The sequence below is a fragment of the Pipistrellus hanaki genome (assembly GCF_964339955.1).
Source record: "Pipistrellus hanaki genome assembly, chromosome: 9".
Classification (NCBI taxonomy): domain Eukaryota; kingdom Metazoa; phylum Chordata; class Mammalia; order Chiroptera; family Vespertilionidae; genus Pipistrellus; species Pipistrellus hanaki.
This window is the reverse complement of record NC_140511.1, coordinates 17,081,488-17,101,225: the sequence shown is the minus strand read 5'-3', so window position 1 is coordinate 17,101,225 and position 19,738 is coordinate 17,081,488. Positions and strand designations below refer to the sequence as shown.

At 38.0% G+C, this 19,738-nt stretch overlaps 1 protein-coding gene across 1 annotated transcript in view; it reads left to right on the top strand.

The window, feature by feature from the left end:
• Positions 1-19,738, top strand: part of GUCY1A2 (guanylate cyclase 1 soluble subunit alpha 2) — a 261,179-nt gene that overhangs the window by 225,440 nt on the left and 16,001 nt on the right. Inside the window, exon 7 of the mRNA XM_084895150.1 lies at positions 2,483-2,637. Coding sequence (XP_084751276.1) covers positions 2,483-2,637 — 155 coding nt within the window. The remainder of the gene's footprint in view (positions 1-2,482; positions 2,638-19,738) is intronic.

Genomic DNA, 19,738 nt, shown 5'->3' with positions numbered 1-19,738 from the left:
CAGGTAAAAAAAAAAAAAGTTTGAGGAAGTCTTTTAGGCAGAAGGAAAATTATATTAGATAGAAATATGGATCTAAACAAAAGAATGAAGATTACCTTAAAAGCTAACTTCAATACCCACACCCTGGACTTCTGTTGTCTATCTTATCACATCATGAGTTGGAGCATGAGGATGCTCCTGACCCAGTTTCAAGTTTTCTAAAAAACAAACTGGAAAGTTCCCCCAAAATGTATACACATGGATGATTAACATGGCTCATTTTCAAAATTTGAAAGAATCTACAAAAACGAATAATTATTTTTTTTATCAATGCCTGTTTTAAACTGATGACCATTCTGTCCAGGCACCTCTGATAATTCAAAGCTATAGAATCACAAACATCAAGAATCATTTCCTTTGATATTATTGTGGCCCTAATTCATCATTTATTGCCAGTTTTGTACCATAAACTTTATCTTTTATGTGTCCCCATATAAACAAAATCTAGTGGTACTTTAGGATAAATTTTAGTCTGGCTTCACACATTATTTCAAGTCACTTAAACCTGAAAAGGAGTGAAAATTGAGTTATCCGATTAAAATTGTGTATACATTTTGAGGGGACACCCTATATATGATAAGATATGAAGAGGAACACAGTGATAAGAACTTGCTGCCTGACTGACCAAGGGGAACAGAGCTAGCTGCCTGGCAATCTGGACCATTCACCTTAAATAAGTTTTCAATAATGAAGTTACTAAGTGACTAAGAAAAGCCTGTAGTTTTAGGTGTCTATATTTTAGGTTTTAACTGATACTGCAGATTTGGTTATTTTGGTGTAGATCAACTTGAAAAACCCTCAAATTAAGTGTTTCTTAACTGCACTGTGAGGGCTCCTTCAAGGCATGGGCCAGACTAATATTTATCAGATTCTCAGAGAATGTAATATACAGCACTTATTTTATACAGTAATTGAATAGTTGTTTTTAAAGCTGTTGCATTGTACCTTTTACATTAAGATCTTTATTGTATTCAGGTTATTTTTCTGCATGAAGACACAGTTGCGACAGAATATCCTAATATACTACCCTTTACCTCTTTGCACACAATATGCCACAATTGCCTAATCCTCAAACTTTTCAACTACACGGTAACATTTAGTCTAGTCCAGTGGTTGGTAAACTCATTAGTTAACAGAGCGGCAAACAGCAGTCTGTGAGCTGCAGTTTGCCGAGCACTGTCCTAATGGAAATGTCATGTTTTTCTCACTAATTTGAAATGCCAACTGTGCCATATATCAATCACAAATATATGCATTGGAGTTTGGGGGGGGGCAATTTATTTACTAGTCTATGTCTCTATGCATCAATATTATAAATATCTGTGTACTAATTAGATGTTTATACAAATACTTGGTATCTCATAGGGCAAATACTTCAACTTATTCTTCTTAAGTATATCTTGGTTCCTCCTAATATATTGAATTTCTAAATACATTTTAGAATCATTTTTTAAAGAGTAGATTATGTGGTTATTAGGACCTCAGCTAGCTCACATTGGTTTTAACCTGTCTTATTATGAATTCATACTTGCAGAAGTCTCCAGTCTGATGAGCAGGGTGAGTCTGAGAGTAGCATTTTATCCTCACAGCTACAGCAGCAATCGCACACGTGGTATGGAAACGCTGACACTGCCTACCTCGTGGACAACTAGGGATCAGATCTCCTCATTTCCCAGAGTTACTCACACTCCCCTATTTGGTCGCCGTTAGCTTTGGCTATTTGGGGTAGATCATGAGAATACAACTTCAATACTGAAACTTATTTAAGTGTATATTGAGGGCTCCTTCAAGGTGTGGACCAGACTAATATTTTCTCAGAGAATAAAATATATAACACTTATTTTACTCTTTAGGGTTTCAGTCGACTCTTATTGACAGACACCAGAGTTGAATGCTCTATAACCCCATTTTAATACAATGTTGGGGAATTTAGGCAATTTATTCAACTTTCACCACTTACTATTAAGTGTCTACTTTGCTCTTGGTACAGAACTAGGTGTTGAATATTCAGCAATAAGGCAATACATATGGATTCTTCTCTCACAGGAAAAATCCAACATTGAAATAGAATAAATATAAATATAAATATTTAATTTATAATCATGTTTAAGGCTATGAAGGGGAAATAGGGTTTTATGTGAGAATAAATAACTGGAAGGAGAATAATACATTTTTCATGTAAAGAGCATTTAATGTACCAATGAAACCTGATTTAACTTGTAACATAACTGGATTTATGTAGCAAATTAAATAGGTTTTAATAAGTCCACTTATTCATTTATTTCACAGCATCCATGTTTATCCAGATATTGGGCTCATAATAACAACCAAGGCCTTTGAGGAGTTCATTGTTTAACTGAATGCACAATTAGCAGTACTTCTCATTAAAATAATTGCATACCAAATGAAAACATAATATGTCCTTTTTCTTTTTCTTTTTTAGATGAGGATAGGCATTCATTCGGGCTCTGTGCTGGCTGGAGTTGTTGGGGTGAGAATGCCACGATATTGCCTGTTTGGAAATAACGTCACTCTGGCAAGCAAATTCGAATCGGGAAGTCACCCTCGGCGCATCAATGTCAGCCCCACCACTTACCAGTAAGTGTTCTGGTTTCCTCCCCTGGTCTTTGACACTGCCTTGGGCTCACATCCTGTCATTTGTAAGACCATTGGTTCTGTCATTATCCAAGATAATATCAGTATATCTGCCCAGTGACACCAACTTTTCTTTGCATCCTGAGAGAGTTCACGGGAAACTTCACCTGAGTGAGAGGTAAATACATTTGTCATTTCCCACCGTCTCTGTTCTTCTGAGGTACACCTGCTTAAAAGACATGAGAGCAAAGGTTAAGGGTTAAGGTTAAAGGGGGAGATTACACTAGAAATTCTAATATTTTCAAAATGCTCCTCAATGTTTATGAAAATTAAAGGAGTATGATAGAGAAGGTGGCTTGTCTGTTTTTTTTTTTTTGAATATGAATAGAAACAAGGACTCTCTCCAGTGCACTATATACTGGGTAAAGAGCAAAACTTCAGACTCTATTTCTCATAAAGGTCCTATTTCATAATTCTGCACTTTTTGACAGCTGCATTCATCCTCATTTTGTGCCTGGTAGATGTCATCTTAGCCACTACGTAGTAAGTTCCATATGGGCAGTGGCCACGTCTGTTTGGCTCATCATTATACACCGGAATTTACCAACGTTTAGCACATCGAAGCACTCTATAAACATTTATTGAACTAATGAGTGAATGCATTAATAAGATGGACTTCTCTAGAATAACAAAGGAGTATGACTATCTCATCCCTGTTAGACTTTCATTTCCTGCTAGGCTTTGTGTGCAAGCTGTTTAAATAGTGCCATGATTTGGGTAACTTAGAAATTATTGTAAAACTGTAAAGCAGATATAGTGATCATTGCCTTTTAAAAAATATATATATTTGTATTGATTTTTTTTTTTAAAGAGAGGAAGGGCAAGAGAGAGAGAGAAATACGGATTAGTTGTCTCCTGCACCTCCATTCCCCACCTACTGGGATCAAGCCCACAACCTGGGCATGTGCCCTGATCGGGAATCAAACCTGCAACTTTGGGACGAAGCCCAACCAACTGAACCACACGGCCAAGGTGATCATTGATACTTGATATTAACATGGCTACAGAAAAACAAAATGAAACAAAAAACAAAAAACAAAACCTCAAGCAGAAAATCTGAATATATAGGTAACAAAATTTGATTATAACTTAAAAACAACAATGGAAACAAAGATAGACACATTGAGATGCCATGTAGGGAGAGTTGATCTGACTGGTACCAAATCATGTAATTCTTCCTAATGATTTATGAACCAATTTTTACATGTAGTCTATCCTCAGCCCTTTTCCTTGCTCTTCCCTGTGTTCTTTCCTCCTTTTCTTATTTTAACAAATACTATATTCCAAGCACTACGGTAGGCACTAATGTTATAATAACGAACCTCATAAGTTTGATCTCTGCCCTTGAGAAGGAGACCATGGACTAATGTTGAATGTGCCCAAGTAAACAATTAGTTAAATAATTCTATTGGAGGTCAAGAAGCCCTGATTAGAATATTAAAGTACGAGAAGGAGTGGACTAAAATGAGGAGAAAGAGAGTAAGTCAACTTAAAGGGTTTCAACCTAACCCTTAGAGCAGCAGCAGACATTGGAGAGTTTTTGTAGGTTTTTATTGTTGTTGTTGTTTTAGGTTTTTTTGTTTTGTTTTGTTCCAAAGTGACTTTTTTTTTTTACTTATTTATTTCTTTTGTTTTTTCCATCACTATTTATCCGCACTATTCCCTCCTTCACTTCCACCTTGCATTCACCATACTGTTGATCAGGTCCATGACTTCTCTTTTTTCTTATTTGCTCAATCCCTCCACACCCTCCCAATACCCTCTCCTCCCCTCTACCCCTCTTCCTCCACGGACACACCAGAGCTGTCTGCCTGCTCTCTATCTATGAGTCTGTCTCTATTTTGCTTGGTAGTTAGTTTGTTCATTAGATTCCACATATGAGTGAAATCATATGGTAGTTGTCTTTCTCTGGCTGGCTTATTTCACTTAGCATAATGAAGAGTTTTAAGCAAAGGAGTGGCTTGACCAGATTTGTACTTTAAAAAGATCACTAATGTTACAGAAAGAAGAACAGATTAGGAGGTGGGGAGGAGTAGTAATCTAGCGATTGAGAGGAATAACCATTTCCCCATTTCCTTGATTACTGAGATCTTCAAGACCCAACACTTGCTTTCAACTTGTCTTGCTGTGTTTCAGAAGAGTGGTTGGATTCGATGTCTTTGAACATCCATTTTTATCTGGGATGCCATTAAAAACATGCTGGCTCCTGATTAAGTTTCTAGCAAATTAAATATGGCTACCAGTATGTGATTTTAGTAATTGGGTTTTCATATTCTGGATCTTTTTGTGCTTAAGTATTTTCTGTTTCTTCCATCTACCCAAGTCTGTATAGTTCAGCTGTAAAATTGTTAGGTTCCACATGGCACAGGTGATTTATGAACCTACACCAGGAAGCTCACAGTGAAGTGCCACAATTGACTCCTGAGGGAGAGTCTCTATCAGGAGACAAAATTGCACTTTCTTAAGTGCAGATAAGAATTTGTGAAATAAAACTGGAAATTTCAAGCTCTCGTGAGCTTAAAACTTAGTTTTATTTCCTGAATTAAATTTGTAGAACATCCAATATAGTCTTGTCATCTTGAAATCTTCAGAGAGGTTTATACTGAATTCCGTTTTAGTAAGACTATCTGATTATCTTAAATTTGGGGAGAGTGAATTATTTGGTTATTATGATAAATTGAAATAATTTTCTGAATAATTTATTTCAAATACATTTTGCCCAAAATATTTAAGTAGTTGGCTTAATACTTTATTGTATTTGCTCTAGTTATTATTCAATAAAAATAAATAAAACATTTCCCTTGGATTTCCTCCATTTCATTGTGACAAATACCCTAGTAAATTTGGTGTGTTTCAAAGACCTTTCTCATATATACACATAGACAATAAAATTTTATTTTTCCTGTTTTAATTTGCGTAAGTTATATGTCACTGTATGAACCTTTCTCTAACTTTTTTACATTTCATATTTTTCGATTTATCCATATGGAGACATGTTCCTGTAGCTCAACATTTTAATTACTACACTATTTCAGAGTAAGACTACATCATATTTTAATTTTATTCATCTATTCCTCTATTAATGAGGACAAGGTTTTTAAATTTTTTTTAATTATTAAAAAGTGTGTTCCCATGAACATTACTTACCTGTTATTATATAAGTTTGCTACTTTACTTTCAGATGATATCAATAATTGAGTTTCCTATAGGTCATTAGAATTGAAATGATGAGCTGTTGTTTATTTCAAAAGTAATTTGGATATAAGAAATGAAGATTTTAAAATCAGAGCCATAACTTTTATATGAATGGCCTTCATTTTTCCAGTAATGAACAAGGACCAGTTCCTCTTCACCTAGAGCACTTTATTGCTGGAAAAAAAGAAATATTTAATGACTTTTGAATTTTCCATGTTTGATGTTTTCATTTCTGTTCAATAATGTGATGTTCCCACTCATCCAAACTTAAAAATAATGCACACATTACGAGCAATTGTCATTTAGCATCAAGCTACTGATCTGTGAAATGAAATAATTGCTTATCTTAAGGAGAGTTTCAGAAATTTGTAAATGGCATGAATAATCAAATGATTTGCCTGAGCAAATCATTACTTGTATTTCCTTGTTATCACAAGCTAAAAAATGTAGAAAGAATCTTTAATTACTATGATATGAAATTTTCCTTACACTTAAAAGATTTTTGCTTCTCTCGTTTTATAGTTGATCTATTTCTGGACTCTTCAGAATGCCTATTTTTCATTCACTGTGGAAGGCCCCTTCTGTTAAAATCAAATTGCCTTCTGACCACTGCATTATAAACAGCTCACCACATCAGAGGATGTGCAATGGAGAAGGATGAGGTATTGGATAAGTACACAAGCTCCAGAAGCAGAGTGCCTCGGTTGGAATCCAGGCTTTAAAACTTAGTGCTTGTGAAATTTAACAACTTAATTTAGTAGTAAACATGATGTTTATAAATCTCCTAGTACTTGGAACACAGTGGACATCCATTTATTGCATCAGCCTGTTCTTTTCTATCTTATTCCTGCACTTGAGTCTCATATTTAATGAGCTCAGCCACGTTGAATTATGTGTAACAGTGCATTTCAGACCTTATCTGGCAATCCCAAAGGTGTGGGTTTAGTAATTTGGGCAAAGACATTTTGAGCTATGACTCAGTACCCAGCTAGTAATCACCTTATTGCTACAAGTTTTTATTAGCTGAGTCATCTTACTGACGACTAAGTCATAATTCTGTGATATAAACTGTTTTCTTGGCAAATACTCAAATTTAAGTAGCAGTACATGATTGCATATATGTTAATTAGGTTAACATAAATAGTGTGACTTAAATGACACAAATTTATTATCTTGCTGTTTTTTTGGGTGCCCCTGTGCCCAGCAGGGCTGCATTCTTTTTTGGTTTTTGGTTTTTGGTTTGTTTGTTTTGTTTTGTTTTTAATATATTTTATTGATTTTTTATAGAGAGGAAGAGAGAGGGATAGTTAGAAACATCGATGAGAGAGAATCATCAATCAGCTGCCTCTTGTACACCCCTTACTGGGGATATGCCCACAACCAAGGTATATGCCCTTGACCGGAATCAAACCCAAGGCCCTTCAGTCCGCAGGCTGATGCTCTATCAGGCCCGCGGGCCAAATCCAGCCCGCCAGGCCTTGCAATGTGGCCCGCACCACGCTGTCATCACTGCACTCCGCTGTCAGTTTATGACATTGTCAGTTTATGACTGTTCAGTAAACCATTCGGCCCGCGATTTAGGCTGGATTTTAGATTTTGGCCCCTTCTCTGATTGAGTTCGACACCCCTACGAGTCTATCCACTGAGCCAAACCGGTTTCAGCAGGGCTGCATTCTTTAACCTGTTTCCTTGCCTCTTCCAGATTTTAGAGGCCACAAGCATCCCTCTTTCCCAGTTTCCTTTCTGTGCGCCTGAAACCTACATATTTTTACTAATCAATGTCACCCCAACAAATTAAATTTAAAAAGAAAGAAAAATAATAAAGCCAATAGTAAAGCATTTCTCTGACACTGCTCCCATCTCTTTTTCTGACTCTTTTTCCTTCTTAGCTGCTTTTAAATTCCCTGTGATTATATTGGCTCCATTGGATAATCCAGGATAATTTCCCTCTTTTAAAGTCAGCTGCTTAGCAACCTAATTCATCTTTGCTAACAGGTACCAGGGATTCTATTCTGCTTACAACAAGGGGGAAATCTGAGGGGTAAGATCTGCCTGGAGCGGTGGTACAACCCTACTTACACTTTGCACTTAGCCACTCCCCTATCCTGCTCCACTGTTAATCCTCTGCCAGGGCGAGCTGTTTATACCCATGTTTCCCCGAAAATAAGACATCCTCCTAAAATAAGACCTAGCGCATGGAAAGGTAAGACATACCCTGAAAATAAGACCTAGCGCAACTTTGGGAGAAAAAATTAATATAAGACACTGTCTTATTTTCGGGGAAACAGGGTATTGCAGTGGTTAGAGGCAATTGGGTTTCTACAGAAGATGGGTTTTCCACAGTGAAGGAAAAATTAGGCATTCTGAAGAGTACAGAAATAGATCAACTATAAAATGAGAAAAGCTTGTGAATTTAACATATTTTTTAAGGTATCCATTATGTGAAAAGAAAAAAAATCTGAGAAAGAAAAGAACTTTTGCAAGATGAATGCTTTGGTTTCTAGAGGATTTTGGGGGAGGGAACCAAAGGTGTAGATTCCTGAAAAGGGATACCTGCTGCAGGACTGTCCCGGTCATTTCATGCTGCTTTGACAAAGTACGAACCACAGAAATCTTTTAAGTTGTGGAGGCTGGAAATTGGAAGTCATGGTGCCAGCAGAGTCAGGGGAGCCCTCTATGGCTTGCAGAGCGTTGACTTCTCTTTGTATCCTCACTCAGAGGAGAGAGGGAGAAGAAGCAAGCTCTATAATGACTCTTATAAAAGAGCACTGATTCCATTCATGAGTGCCCCATCCTCATGGCTTTCTCTAATTGTAACTTGCACCCAAAGGCCCCACCTTCTAGTACCATAACATCTGGGGGTAGGGTTTCCAATGGATGAGTTTTGAGAGGATACAAACATTAGTCCATATCAATGACTAAATTACATTTCTATATTTAAGAAGCAGTAGAGCCAAAACCGGTTTGGCTCAATGGTAGAGCGTCGGTCTGCGGACTGAAAAGTCCCAGGTTCGATTCCGGTCAGGGACATATGCATTGATTGCGGGCACATCCCCAGTGGCGGGTGTGCAAGAGGCAGCTGGTCAATGTTTCTCTCTAATCGACGTTTCTAGCTCTCTATCTCTCTCCCTTCCTCTCTGTAAAAAATCAATAAAATATTAAAAAAAAAAAAAAAAAGAAAGAAGAAGCAGTAGAGCCTACTGTAGAAATCCCTTTCATGTCCCTAGTGGAAAGGGTTCCAATTCAGGGTTGGAGTTCTGGAGAAGGTTCGCACACAAATGAAAAGACTTGAAGACATTCAATTTGACTATATAGGGGGCTAGGCGGTAGTCTAACTCTAGTGGGAGAACTACTCCTGCTCTGGCCCTGCCATCCCTTTTATTGAGGCTTTGGGGAAAACATTTTAGGCAGGAAATAACAGAATCTTACATGGGACAAACAAGGTGGAGGCGTCTTCAACTAACAATGTCTCAACTAAGGGGTGAGTGGTTAGAGCAATTAAGGTTGTTGACCAGCCTTCCTGGCTTCCTGTCAACATCTCTTTTAGTTAAACTGATTTGTTTCCCGCAGCCTACCAATGTAGCTCAGTGGTTGAGCATCGACCAGTGAACCTAGAGGTCACAGTTAGATTCCTGTTCAGGGCACATGCCAGGGTTGTGGGTTCAATCCCCAGTGTGGGCTGCAGAAGGCAGCCAATCTGTGATTCTCTCTCATCACTGATGTTTCTATCACAGAATTCAAATTCATAGCTGCCTTACTCTACTAGAGCCCGAGTTCTTATTCATTACTTCCCTCTTCCTTCTCTCTGAAATCAATAAAAAGAATATATATATTTTTAAAAGCTGTGAAGTCCTTGGCTTGAGGAAGAGATTTAGAAGCAGTCCTGAAAAACATGGAATTTTTACAAAGCTGACTGCAGTATCCTCACTTTGCAATCTGCTCTCAGATGTAGCTACTCCCATATAATCTCTAAGAACACGGGGCATACAAGAAGTTGTAATACGGTAGTTAGCTTATAGCTATCTTTAGACAATAAGAACCAAGCTTAAAGTTCCAAAACAGCATTGTTTGTGCTTGAGTTTGGTATATAAATTCCTAGTTTAGGAATCAGGAGAACTGAATCTCATCTTGACTCAGATATTTACTTGCTGTGAAATTTTTGGCAAACCAGTTAATGTTTCTGAGCTTGGTCTCCTCATGTCTACAATGAGGAAGACCAAGATGATCTCTCACATATCTTTTACCTCTAAAATGTCATGATAGCAATAGCAAACGTTTAGTGAATTACTTGTTTTCTCTAAGCAATTTCTCCTCATTACATTTACCATATTCTTCCATGTATAAGATGCTATTTTTTTCTATAAAATCCTTAGACTGAAAATGAAGGGGCATCTTATTCACAGGAGTCAGCTGCGTGGGTGCATAGCTGCCCATACCTTGTCCAACATGCTTCCTTCAGTCACAGCTTTATTGTTGCTGAAGTCAGCTGATGTCGTAATTGGAGGGGAGTGTGCAAATGCAACAAGGACCAGAGTGTTCTGAGCCCATAAAGGTGTCAAAAAACAAAAAGACAAATACCAGTAAGTGATTGTCTTACTCTGCAAACTTCAAACTGAATGTAACTGCCTATGCAAAAGAGCATGGAAATAGAGCTGCAGAGAGACAATTTGGTCCTCCTCTCTCTGAGTATCTGATCAGACTGTGGAGAAAATAGAAGAAAAACTCCTTAAGAGGAAAAAAGAAGAAAACCAGCAAAATTTAATATATTGATTTATTAATTTGGGGTCGGAAAAGCGGGAGGCATCTTATACATGGAAAAATATACAGTAATCTTCACTGCCAAACTGCTTATTAAAGACTGTTGCTATCTTTATTTTTCAGAGGAGAAACTGAGACTTAGGAGGGTTAAATAAGTCACCAATAACACACAGTTAAATAAGGGTGTGAGTCAGAATTTAAATTCATAGCTGCCTTACTCTGCTAGAGCCTGAGTTCTTATTCATTGCCAAACTGACTTTGGGGGTGCATACATAATGGAAAGGAACAATAATTTTGAATATAATTTGCCAGCCTGTGAGGGTTTCCTCTGTGAGAGAACAGTGAAGGGAGCAGTAAGGCCCTAGCTGGTTTGGCTCGGTGAAATAGAGCATCAACCTGTGAACTGAAGGGTCCCGGGTTCAATTCCAGCCAAGGGCACATGCCCAGGTTGTGAGCTCAATCCCCAGTAGGCAGACAATCAATGATTGTCTCACATCATTGATGATTCTATCTTTCTCTTTCTCTCCTTTCCTCTCTAAAACCAATAAAAATTTTTATTTTTTCAAAAAGAGAGAGCAGCAAGGAGCAAGCGGGATCAGAGCAAGGGAGATTCTGTTCATCTGCTTGCAGGACATTCAGCCCTTTCAAAACCTCCATGGAGACATTGATCCAACCATGTCATCTACCTACTCCATGTATAATTGCCAAAAAGGTTATCATCGGCACACCAGCCGTGACACAATTATTGCACTCATAAAACGTGATCATATTTTTAGTGTATTGATCCTGTAAAAGAGAAGTATCAATAGAGGTTATGGGCTATTTGAACCCAGGGACATTTTCTAAGCCTGGGAGTTTTTGACAGGACCAAATTTCCGCTAATTTTTGTTCCCTACTCTGAATATATAAAAATGCCAGGTTTTATTTTTCATACTCAGGGTAATAGGAAGAGGTATGTTCTTCCTAAAAATATTTGCCTGGTGTCTCCATATTTCTAACCATATCAGTATCTGTAACTCTGAATCCAAAGGTGAAATAACGTGAGTATATTCTTTGCACGTAAAAGTTAGTTATTCATACTAGTTAAAAGAAATAGCTGGAAAATCTGCTTCTGTCCTTTTGTCAATATAATTATTATACACTAGGGGCTCAGTGCACAAATTCGTGCACTGGTGGGGGTCCCCCGGCCTGGTTGGCGATCAGGGCCATCTTGCCCATTCCAGATCCGGGCTAATGGGGGCTAGCCAGCTGGGGAGGACCCAGGAGGACTCCAGGGCATGTCTGGCTCATCTCACCCAGTCCCAATAGGCTAGACCCCAGTAGCAAGCTAACCTATGGGTTGGAGTGTCTGCCCCCTGTCAGTGCACATCATAGTGACTGATCGAGCGTTGACCAAATGGTTGACCAATGGGTTGGACATTTAGCATATTAGGCTTTTATATATATATAGACTAGAGGCCCATTGCATGAAGATTTATGCAATAGGCCTTCCTTCCCCTGGCTGCCAGCACCCAGGACCTAGGCTGCAGCAGAGTCTTCAGTCTTCAATCTTCAGTTTTTGCTCAGGCGGAGCCTTCAGTCTTTACTTCGTGCCTGCATATGCAAATTGACCCGCCATCTTTGTTGGGTTAATTTGCATACTCACTCCTGATTGGCTGGTGGGCATCGTGGAAGCATGGTCAATTTGCATCTTTCTCTTTTATTAGTATAGATGACTGAGATACTATACTGTAAATACTCTTCTTCCTATAAATACTTAATATGGGAAAAGACATCCAATAAACTTCTGGAAATTTCTGTCTAGTAGTTCACCTCTAGTTTTTAGTCTTTTAAAAAATCAAAATGTTCATCTGCACTAGTGACTTGACTTGATTTTTTTTTTTTTTTTAAGTATTTAGGCTGATTAAAAGGTGGTCCTATTAGTCTTTTACATGACTTTATTGATCTTCTTATAGTTTGTACAATAGAAGCACCAAAACAGTAAACATGATATTTTACAAAAGAAAAATAATCAGTAGAGACAAATGACTTAATAATTTTCTGAAAAGGAAAACTTGAGCTGTGCCTCAAGTTATATTTTCATTTTTCCAATTACAGACAGCAACATTAATATTATCTTTCTCACTGTGCCAATAAAAGTCCCATCCAGCAAAATTGAATAAGATATTTAACTCATTTAGACATTTTCATTTTGTTCTTTCTTTGTCTCCCTGCTGTATCAAATATCATTTTCCCCCAGAAAAAAATATAATTTTAAATATTGGAAATCATAAGCCTTCCTAATTTGAAAACATAAATCTGGCCTAGTTTTTTGATCTTTAAAATATTCCCCCTCAGTCATTCCATGTATTTACTAACACCTTTTAGGTCATAATGGTGACGTATTTGAGGATCAGAATGCAATGTTGTAGTTATTTTTATAGTAAAAATTGTACATACATACCCATTTGCTCAGTCAGTTCTACAGGACTTAAAGTAGTTGTCAGAATCAATGCAAAAATAAAGAAATACTGGCACTTATTTAATAGCATTTTATTATTTCAGAGATTGGAAATGAAACAGAGTGCCTGACAATGGTGACTTTTCCTTCCTCATGGTTTGGTTTATTATTTGGCATAGGTTTGGCCCGTATGATTAGGCCAGAGATTGAATATAGGGTATTTCTGGTTCTGCAGTAGGGCCCATTCCATGCTATGTATGAAGGCTTTTTCTTTTTATCCCATGACAGTAATACTAGAAAGTTAGTTACCTAACTTAGTTTTCATAATTTAAAGGCACTGATCTGAATCATATTAATAGATCTTACATGGGAAACACCTGTTAATTGCACACACAAAAAAAAATGAATTTTTACTTTTATAAATAGCTCCTTTCTTGGCCATAAGTATGTTTATAAATAATTCCAAGTTCAACTAAATTCCCCACATTATCTAAATTCCTGTAAAGTGAAAATTTACTAAGATCATTGAGGGTAATCTAAATCAAGAGGGAAAACCCACCCACATTTTCCTTTCTCTTTCTCCTTTAAAAATGGCACCATTTCCGCTGACCTGGAGGTCAGTGTTTATTTTGCAACCAACAAATGATAAAAGACATTTTCTGAATTTTTTAGACGTTCAAATTTTAGCTAAAAAGGCCAAGTAGAAAAGTAACTTTTAGACATTTGTTGACTATGGAACAACTAAAGTAAAATTTGATTTTCAAATCCAGAGTAGAAGAGAGATAAACTAGTGTTGTTGAAGTGTTGGGGTTTTGTGTAGCATTTTAGGAAGTCTTAGGTTTAGCGTGTTCATGAGTTTCCTGACATGCTGTGTGCTTACTCACATAAGAACTCCATGGAGAGAAGTTTCCTCTGATGCTTTCAGTAGATTTCCAAAGTGACCCATAATTCAGAAAACATTGCAAATCACTACTGGCTAATTAAATGAACGAATGACCAATAAAAGATATCAAGAGACTGTAGCTCACACTACTGCTCTGCCACTAATTAGTTTATGACTCTAAATAAGTCACAGGAGTAATCTCATCCTCTGTTTCCCAGGAGTTAGAAAGCAATTGGGTCTAGGCTACTTATACAAAATTTACCGTAAATCCTGGAGGAGAAAAAAGGACATCAATTTGAAAAGCAATGAAATCTGAATAGAATCTGTAATTTACATAGTAATAATATAATTTTATTAATTTATTTAGTTTTGACAAGTATACCAGATTATGTAGAAGGTTTATATGAGGGGAAACCAACTCAAAAATTCAGGGGATCTCAGCAGTATATAGTATCCTTGTAATGCTTCTGTAAATATGAAATTATTTCAAAATAAAAAGTTTATTTAAAATATTATTATAGCTCTAACCAGTTTGGCTCAGTGGATAGAGTATCCACCTGCTGAACAAAGGTTCCTGGATTCTATTCCAGTGAAGGGCACTTACCTAGGTTGCAGGCTCAATCCCTGGCCTGGTCAGGGTGTGTGTGTGGAAAGCAACAAATCGATGTGTTTCTCTCACATTGATGTTTCTCTCTCTCTCCATCTCTCCCTTCCCTCCCCTCCCCTCCCCTCCCCTCCCCTTCCCTCCCCTCCCCTCCCCTCCCCTCCCCTTCCCTTCCCTTCTCTCCCCTCCCCTCCCCTTCTCTTCTCTTCCCTTCCCTTCTTTCCCCTCCCTCTAAAAATTAATGGAAAAATGTCCTTGGTTGAGGATTAACAACACAAAAAGGTTATTGCAGTCCTAACATCCAGTGAAATTGAGAATTTATTTCCAGCTTAGACAACAGTGGGCCTTACATGCTATTGGAGACCCGTTGAATGTTTTCGAGTCTGGAAACAACATGATGAAAGGAAAACATAATCGGAGGTGATGTTCCACAGGAAGCAGAATAAGGAAAATTAGAGGAAACGGGACTGTGAGGAAGAGACAGTGTTATGCCAGGCCTGAGGTATGGTCAAGAACTAGAACTGTGGCAGTGGAAATAGAAGGAAAACCAATGGAGTATGAACACCTTTAAGGAAGTAATTACAGCCCAGCCGGTGTTGCTAAGTTGTTGAGCATCGACCAGGAGGTCACAGTTCGATTCCCGGATAGGGCAGGTTGTGGGCTCCATCCTCACTGTGGAGCGTGCAGGAGGCAGCTGGTCAATCAATGATTCTCTCTCTCCCTCTTCCTTCCTCTCTGACATCAATAAAAATATATATTCAAAAAGGAAATAATTACTGGGCTGACAGGGCAAAAACATGTATACATTCTACTTATTGTGTTGTCAGTGCTGAGCCTTGAAACTGGAAAGCCATTTTTCTATTGTTACTCATTTAAAAAAAAATAATTCCTTATGAACTTATCTTTTTCTCTCAAAATTCTGGCTTTGGGCTTAACATGTAATCAGACTGCTAAACCAATTTCTATTTCTTCCTTTTTCTTATTTATGTGTATTGTTTTTTAAAGGAATTAGAAAAAGTTTATATCATTATAATTGATATAAATTACATCATTTATATAATTATGGTGACAACATATCATATAGTATATTGGATTTGTTATTGTATTGTTACATTAAGTAAAGAAGTATGTTTCAATTTCCCTCAAAACAAAGCAATGTACCATCCAAAGAAAAGGTCATGAATTACATTATGAGAATGCTTTTTTTTTTTTTTAAATCCTCACCCATCAATATGTTTTTATTTATTTTATGGAGAGAGAAAGAGAGAGAAACACCAATTGGTTACCTCCCTTATGCACCTCTATCAGGGATTGAAACTCCAACCTAGGCATATGTCCTGAGCAGGAATTGAACCTGCAACCTTGTGGTGTATAGGATGATGCTCCAACCAACTGAGCCACCCAGCCAGGACAGAGTACATTTCATTTCACTATTTAATAAAATAGAGTAATGTTGGAGAAGTCATTTATCAACTAGAGCACATGTGTCAAACACAAGGCCCGCGGGCCAAATCCAGCCTGCCAGGCCTTGCAATGTGGCCCGCACCGCGCTGTCATCACTGCACTCCGCTGTCAGTTTATGACATTGTCAGTTTATGACTGTTCAGTAAACCATTCGGCCCGCGATTTAGGCTGGATTTTAGATTTTGGCCCCTTCTCTGATTGAGTTCGACACCCCTAAACTGGAGCATTGAAAGTGGTCTCAATTGGAACTTAATATAATTTTAATTTTAAATTAGTAAATTACATTCAGTCTTGGTATCAGATGCACAGCACAATGGTTAGACATTTATATGACTTACTAAGTGATACCCTTGACAGAGACTGAATATTTTATCCGTCAGTTCCTCTCACTGTTCTTTTGTGTGTAATGCTCTGTGCACTTGGAGAAATTTCTGCTCTAAATGCTACATTCTAGAATCATTTTCATCTCTGATTAAAGATTGCCATGCATTAGTCACCCACTACTGAATCAAAATTGCTCTATAACCAGCTTTTATGATATTGCCAACAGAGCAGTGTTTTATCTGGGGATCTTACTTGAGATGTTTTCAGAGTTGCAAGTCTAAAACTAAAATAAATTCTAAACCCCAATAAATTTTAGAGCTGTAAAAAATGTTGATAATAAATTAGATCAAAATGTTAGGTGACTTTATCAGTTCCATTAGCTGATTTGCTATTAGGCCACCTGTTCAGGCTGGAAAAGGTGACCCTAAAATGTAAGAGACCAGATTTACTTAGTTTACCCTCTAACCTCTTCACCTGTCTCATCCCAATTTACTAACTTTCCATAGTTGTTCTCCACAAAAATTAGTGTTTTTGAGAAACATCCTATCAAGGGAATTTATAAGGAGTGTGTGCTGTAAACATTATTCAAGAAGAATGTTTTCTTTAAAGGAAAAGATTTTGCCTTTCGTTTTCTGGCCCCTAAATGTTTCCTCAGGCTGATCTGCCTTCTTTGCACTGGAGTCATTACAACTCCTTGTGTTCTCAGCTAATTCTGCTGCTGTTGGTTCAGGAATACCTAAACTATAGAACGCAGAATTTCCTAAAACTGACTCTGGTCCTAATTTTATTTATTTATATTGAAATCAGTGAAGGACCATCCATCTCCAAAAATAAATGGGCTTCCTTCCATCTTTTTTACTCCACCCTTTGTCTTTTATGCAGAAAGACCAGCATGATAATGACCTTGTTTTTAAAGAAAGAATTTTGGTTCAAGCAGTGAAAATTATGTGAGGCATTATTTAATTTACAAGAGCTGATTATAGGTATCTTTTGTAATCTTTCATTTGTCATCTCTTTTTTAAGTTCTGGCTGTTGACATGTAAAAATTTTGAGTGAGGGTTTTAAATTTCAAATCTATTTGGTATTTAGTCTGTTCGGTGGAGCTTTGAGGCTTTTAAGGCCAAAATTGATAGTAGCCACCGAAACCAGTGGCGTGAAATCATTTTTAGCTATTCAGCATTCCAAAATTCAAGAATTGAAGAGGCGTTAGTTTTGACACTGAAATGGGAAACGAGGGCCAGAATGGTCATTCCAGCAAGTCCCAGGCATTCAGACTGTGGACCCCACGGTAAACATGCTTTGCCATTAATATCAGGGCGGTTGCAGAAAGAAATCAGCCAGGCTGTCACAATAGTGCCTTACACTTTTCAGGATGCATCGAGGGAAAGTATCTCTTTTTGAAAACGTATGTGTTAACTTGAATTTTCAAACTTACAGACCAAATGACAATCTTACAAAACTGACACCAAATCTGCAACTTAAAATGTGCATACGTTTTGTAACCTTAAAATGCATAAACATTTGGTGAGATCCTTCTTCTCTTTTGCTTCACAGTGAGCTCGATTCTTCTTTTTCTTATTTGGATGGCAGTTTTATTTCCAGGGAATGAGTCACTGAATTTCATGGGGTTTTATGCTGCCTCCCTGACTCATAACTATCATTTCATGGGGCTTATCTTCAAACCGCATCAGGTGCTGGAGCAGCGAAGCACACAGAGCAGAGATACAGAGCAGATTAGTTCTTTTCTCCTCAGGTAGGAAGAAGAAAGTGCATATAAAAAAATGAGGGAATACCAGAACACTTAGAAAACACAGGAATCTTTATCTTTTTTTTTTCTTTTTCTTTTTTTTAGAATTTTTTTTAATTTTTTTATATTTTATTGATTTTTTTACAGAGAGGAAAGTAGAGGGACTGAGAGCTAGAAACATCGATGAAAGAGAAACATCGATCAGTTGCCTCCTGCACACCCCCTACCGGGGATGTGCCCGCAACCAAGGTACATGCCCTTGACCGGAATCGAACCTAGGACCTTTCAGTCCGCAGTCTGATGCTCTATTCACTGAGCCAAACTGGTTTCGGCAGGAATCTTTCTCTTTTAAATTTCTTCAGAGCTGTCAACAGTCTCCAATACTCAAAGACATAACATCTAATGCCATTATAGAGTCCAAAAGCATTCCTTAGCAAAAGATGCATTTGGATGAATAATTAGCAACAAAGACTTCTAATTTACCACAGCCTATTGGCTACCTGAATGTTTCATTGATCTCTTCTGAAACAATAGTAAGCTGATAGTGAAGACAGAAAAGAAATGTAGCCCTCCTCCAGCATGTACTTACAAGTGGTCAGAGGAAACCCATAATGCCACAAAATCTTTCCACCTGTAAAACTTGCAAACGAATTTTAATGCCTCACACTTAAATAGACTTTCAAGTGTGTTAGTCAATTGATGAGTGCCTTTAACGTGAAAGAGGAAGATCAAATAAACAAGTGGGCCACACCAAAAGACAACAACAAAAATGGATTGTTGGAGAAAAAGGGAAAATGGGCACGCAAGAGCCCAGTGAGTCGAGCAGCTTTCTTTCTGCAGTGTGAGGGAGCGGACCCACCCACCTCTGTGGTACCCCGCTCCCCTCCCGTGCTTGGGGGACATTCATGGACCCAAAGCAGCAGTGAATTTTCATCTCGAAAATCAATTTGTAGAAAAACTCTGTTGCGAGGAGGAAGGGTGACAGGCAGGTAAACTAGGATTTGTGTGGCTTCCAAACACTGAACATGTGGCTGAGACTCCCCACCTTGCCTGTCAACCAGCTGGGGATTACGGCTGGGGATTAATTTAGATTTATGAAGAAGGTAAGCTTCCATATCAGTCCTGAGTTGCTGAAGAAATGGGTTGTTAGGCCAAGCTTGAAAGCCAGCCCAGGGACTTGGGCTTACTCTATCATTTCAGAGGGGATCACAGGCTGTGTGGTGACCCGGGTCTAAATCCCTGATCCCCGCACACACATTTGATCATTTATTCAGCACCATGACTCCTATCGTCACCAGGCAGGCTGTGTGAAATGCCTCCCCTGGCCTCCCACACAGCCCTCCGGCAACTCATTCAGATCGTCCTATTGGAAATAAGCTGGATATCGCCGCCCTTCAGTGTTCATAAAGGTCAGGTTAGTTTTGTGGTGGAAATCTATCTGAGTGCAGCCTCATTATTTTCTGTAGGGCTAAGCTTGACTAGGCATTAACAGATCCAGGTTCCAGTTCCAGTATCACCACTGTCTTATTACTTCCATGAGCAAATCACTGTGATTTATTCTGGACTCAACCTTCACCCTCCATCTATTTATCAGAGAAGAGCATGCCTGGTTTTGGCATAGAGCTATGT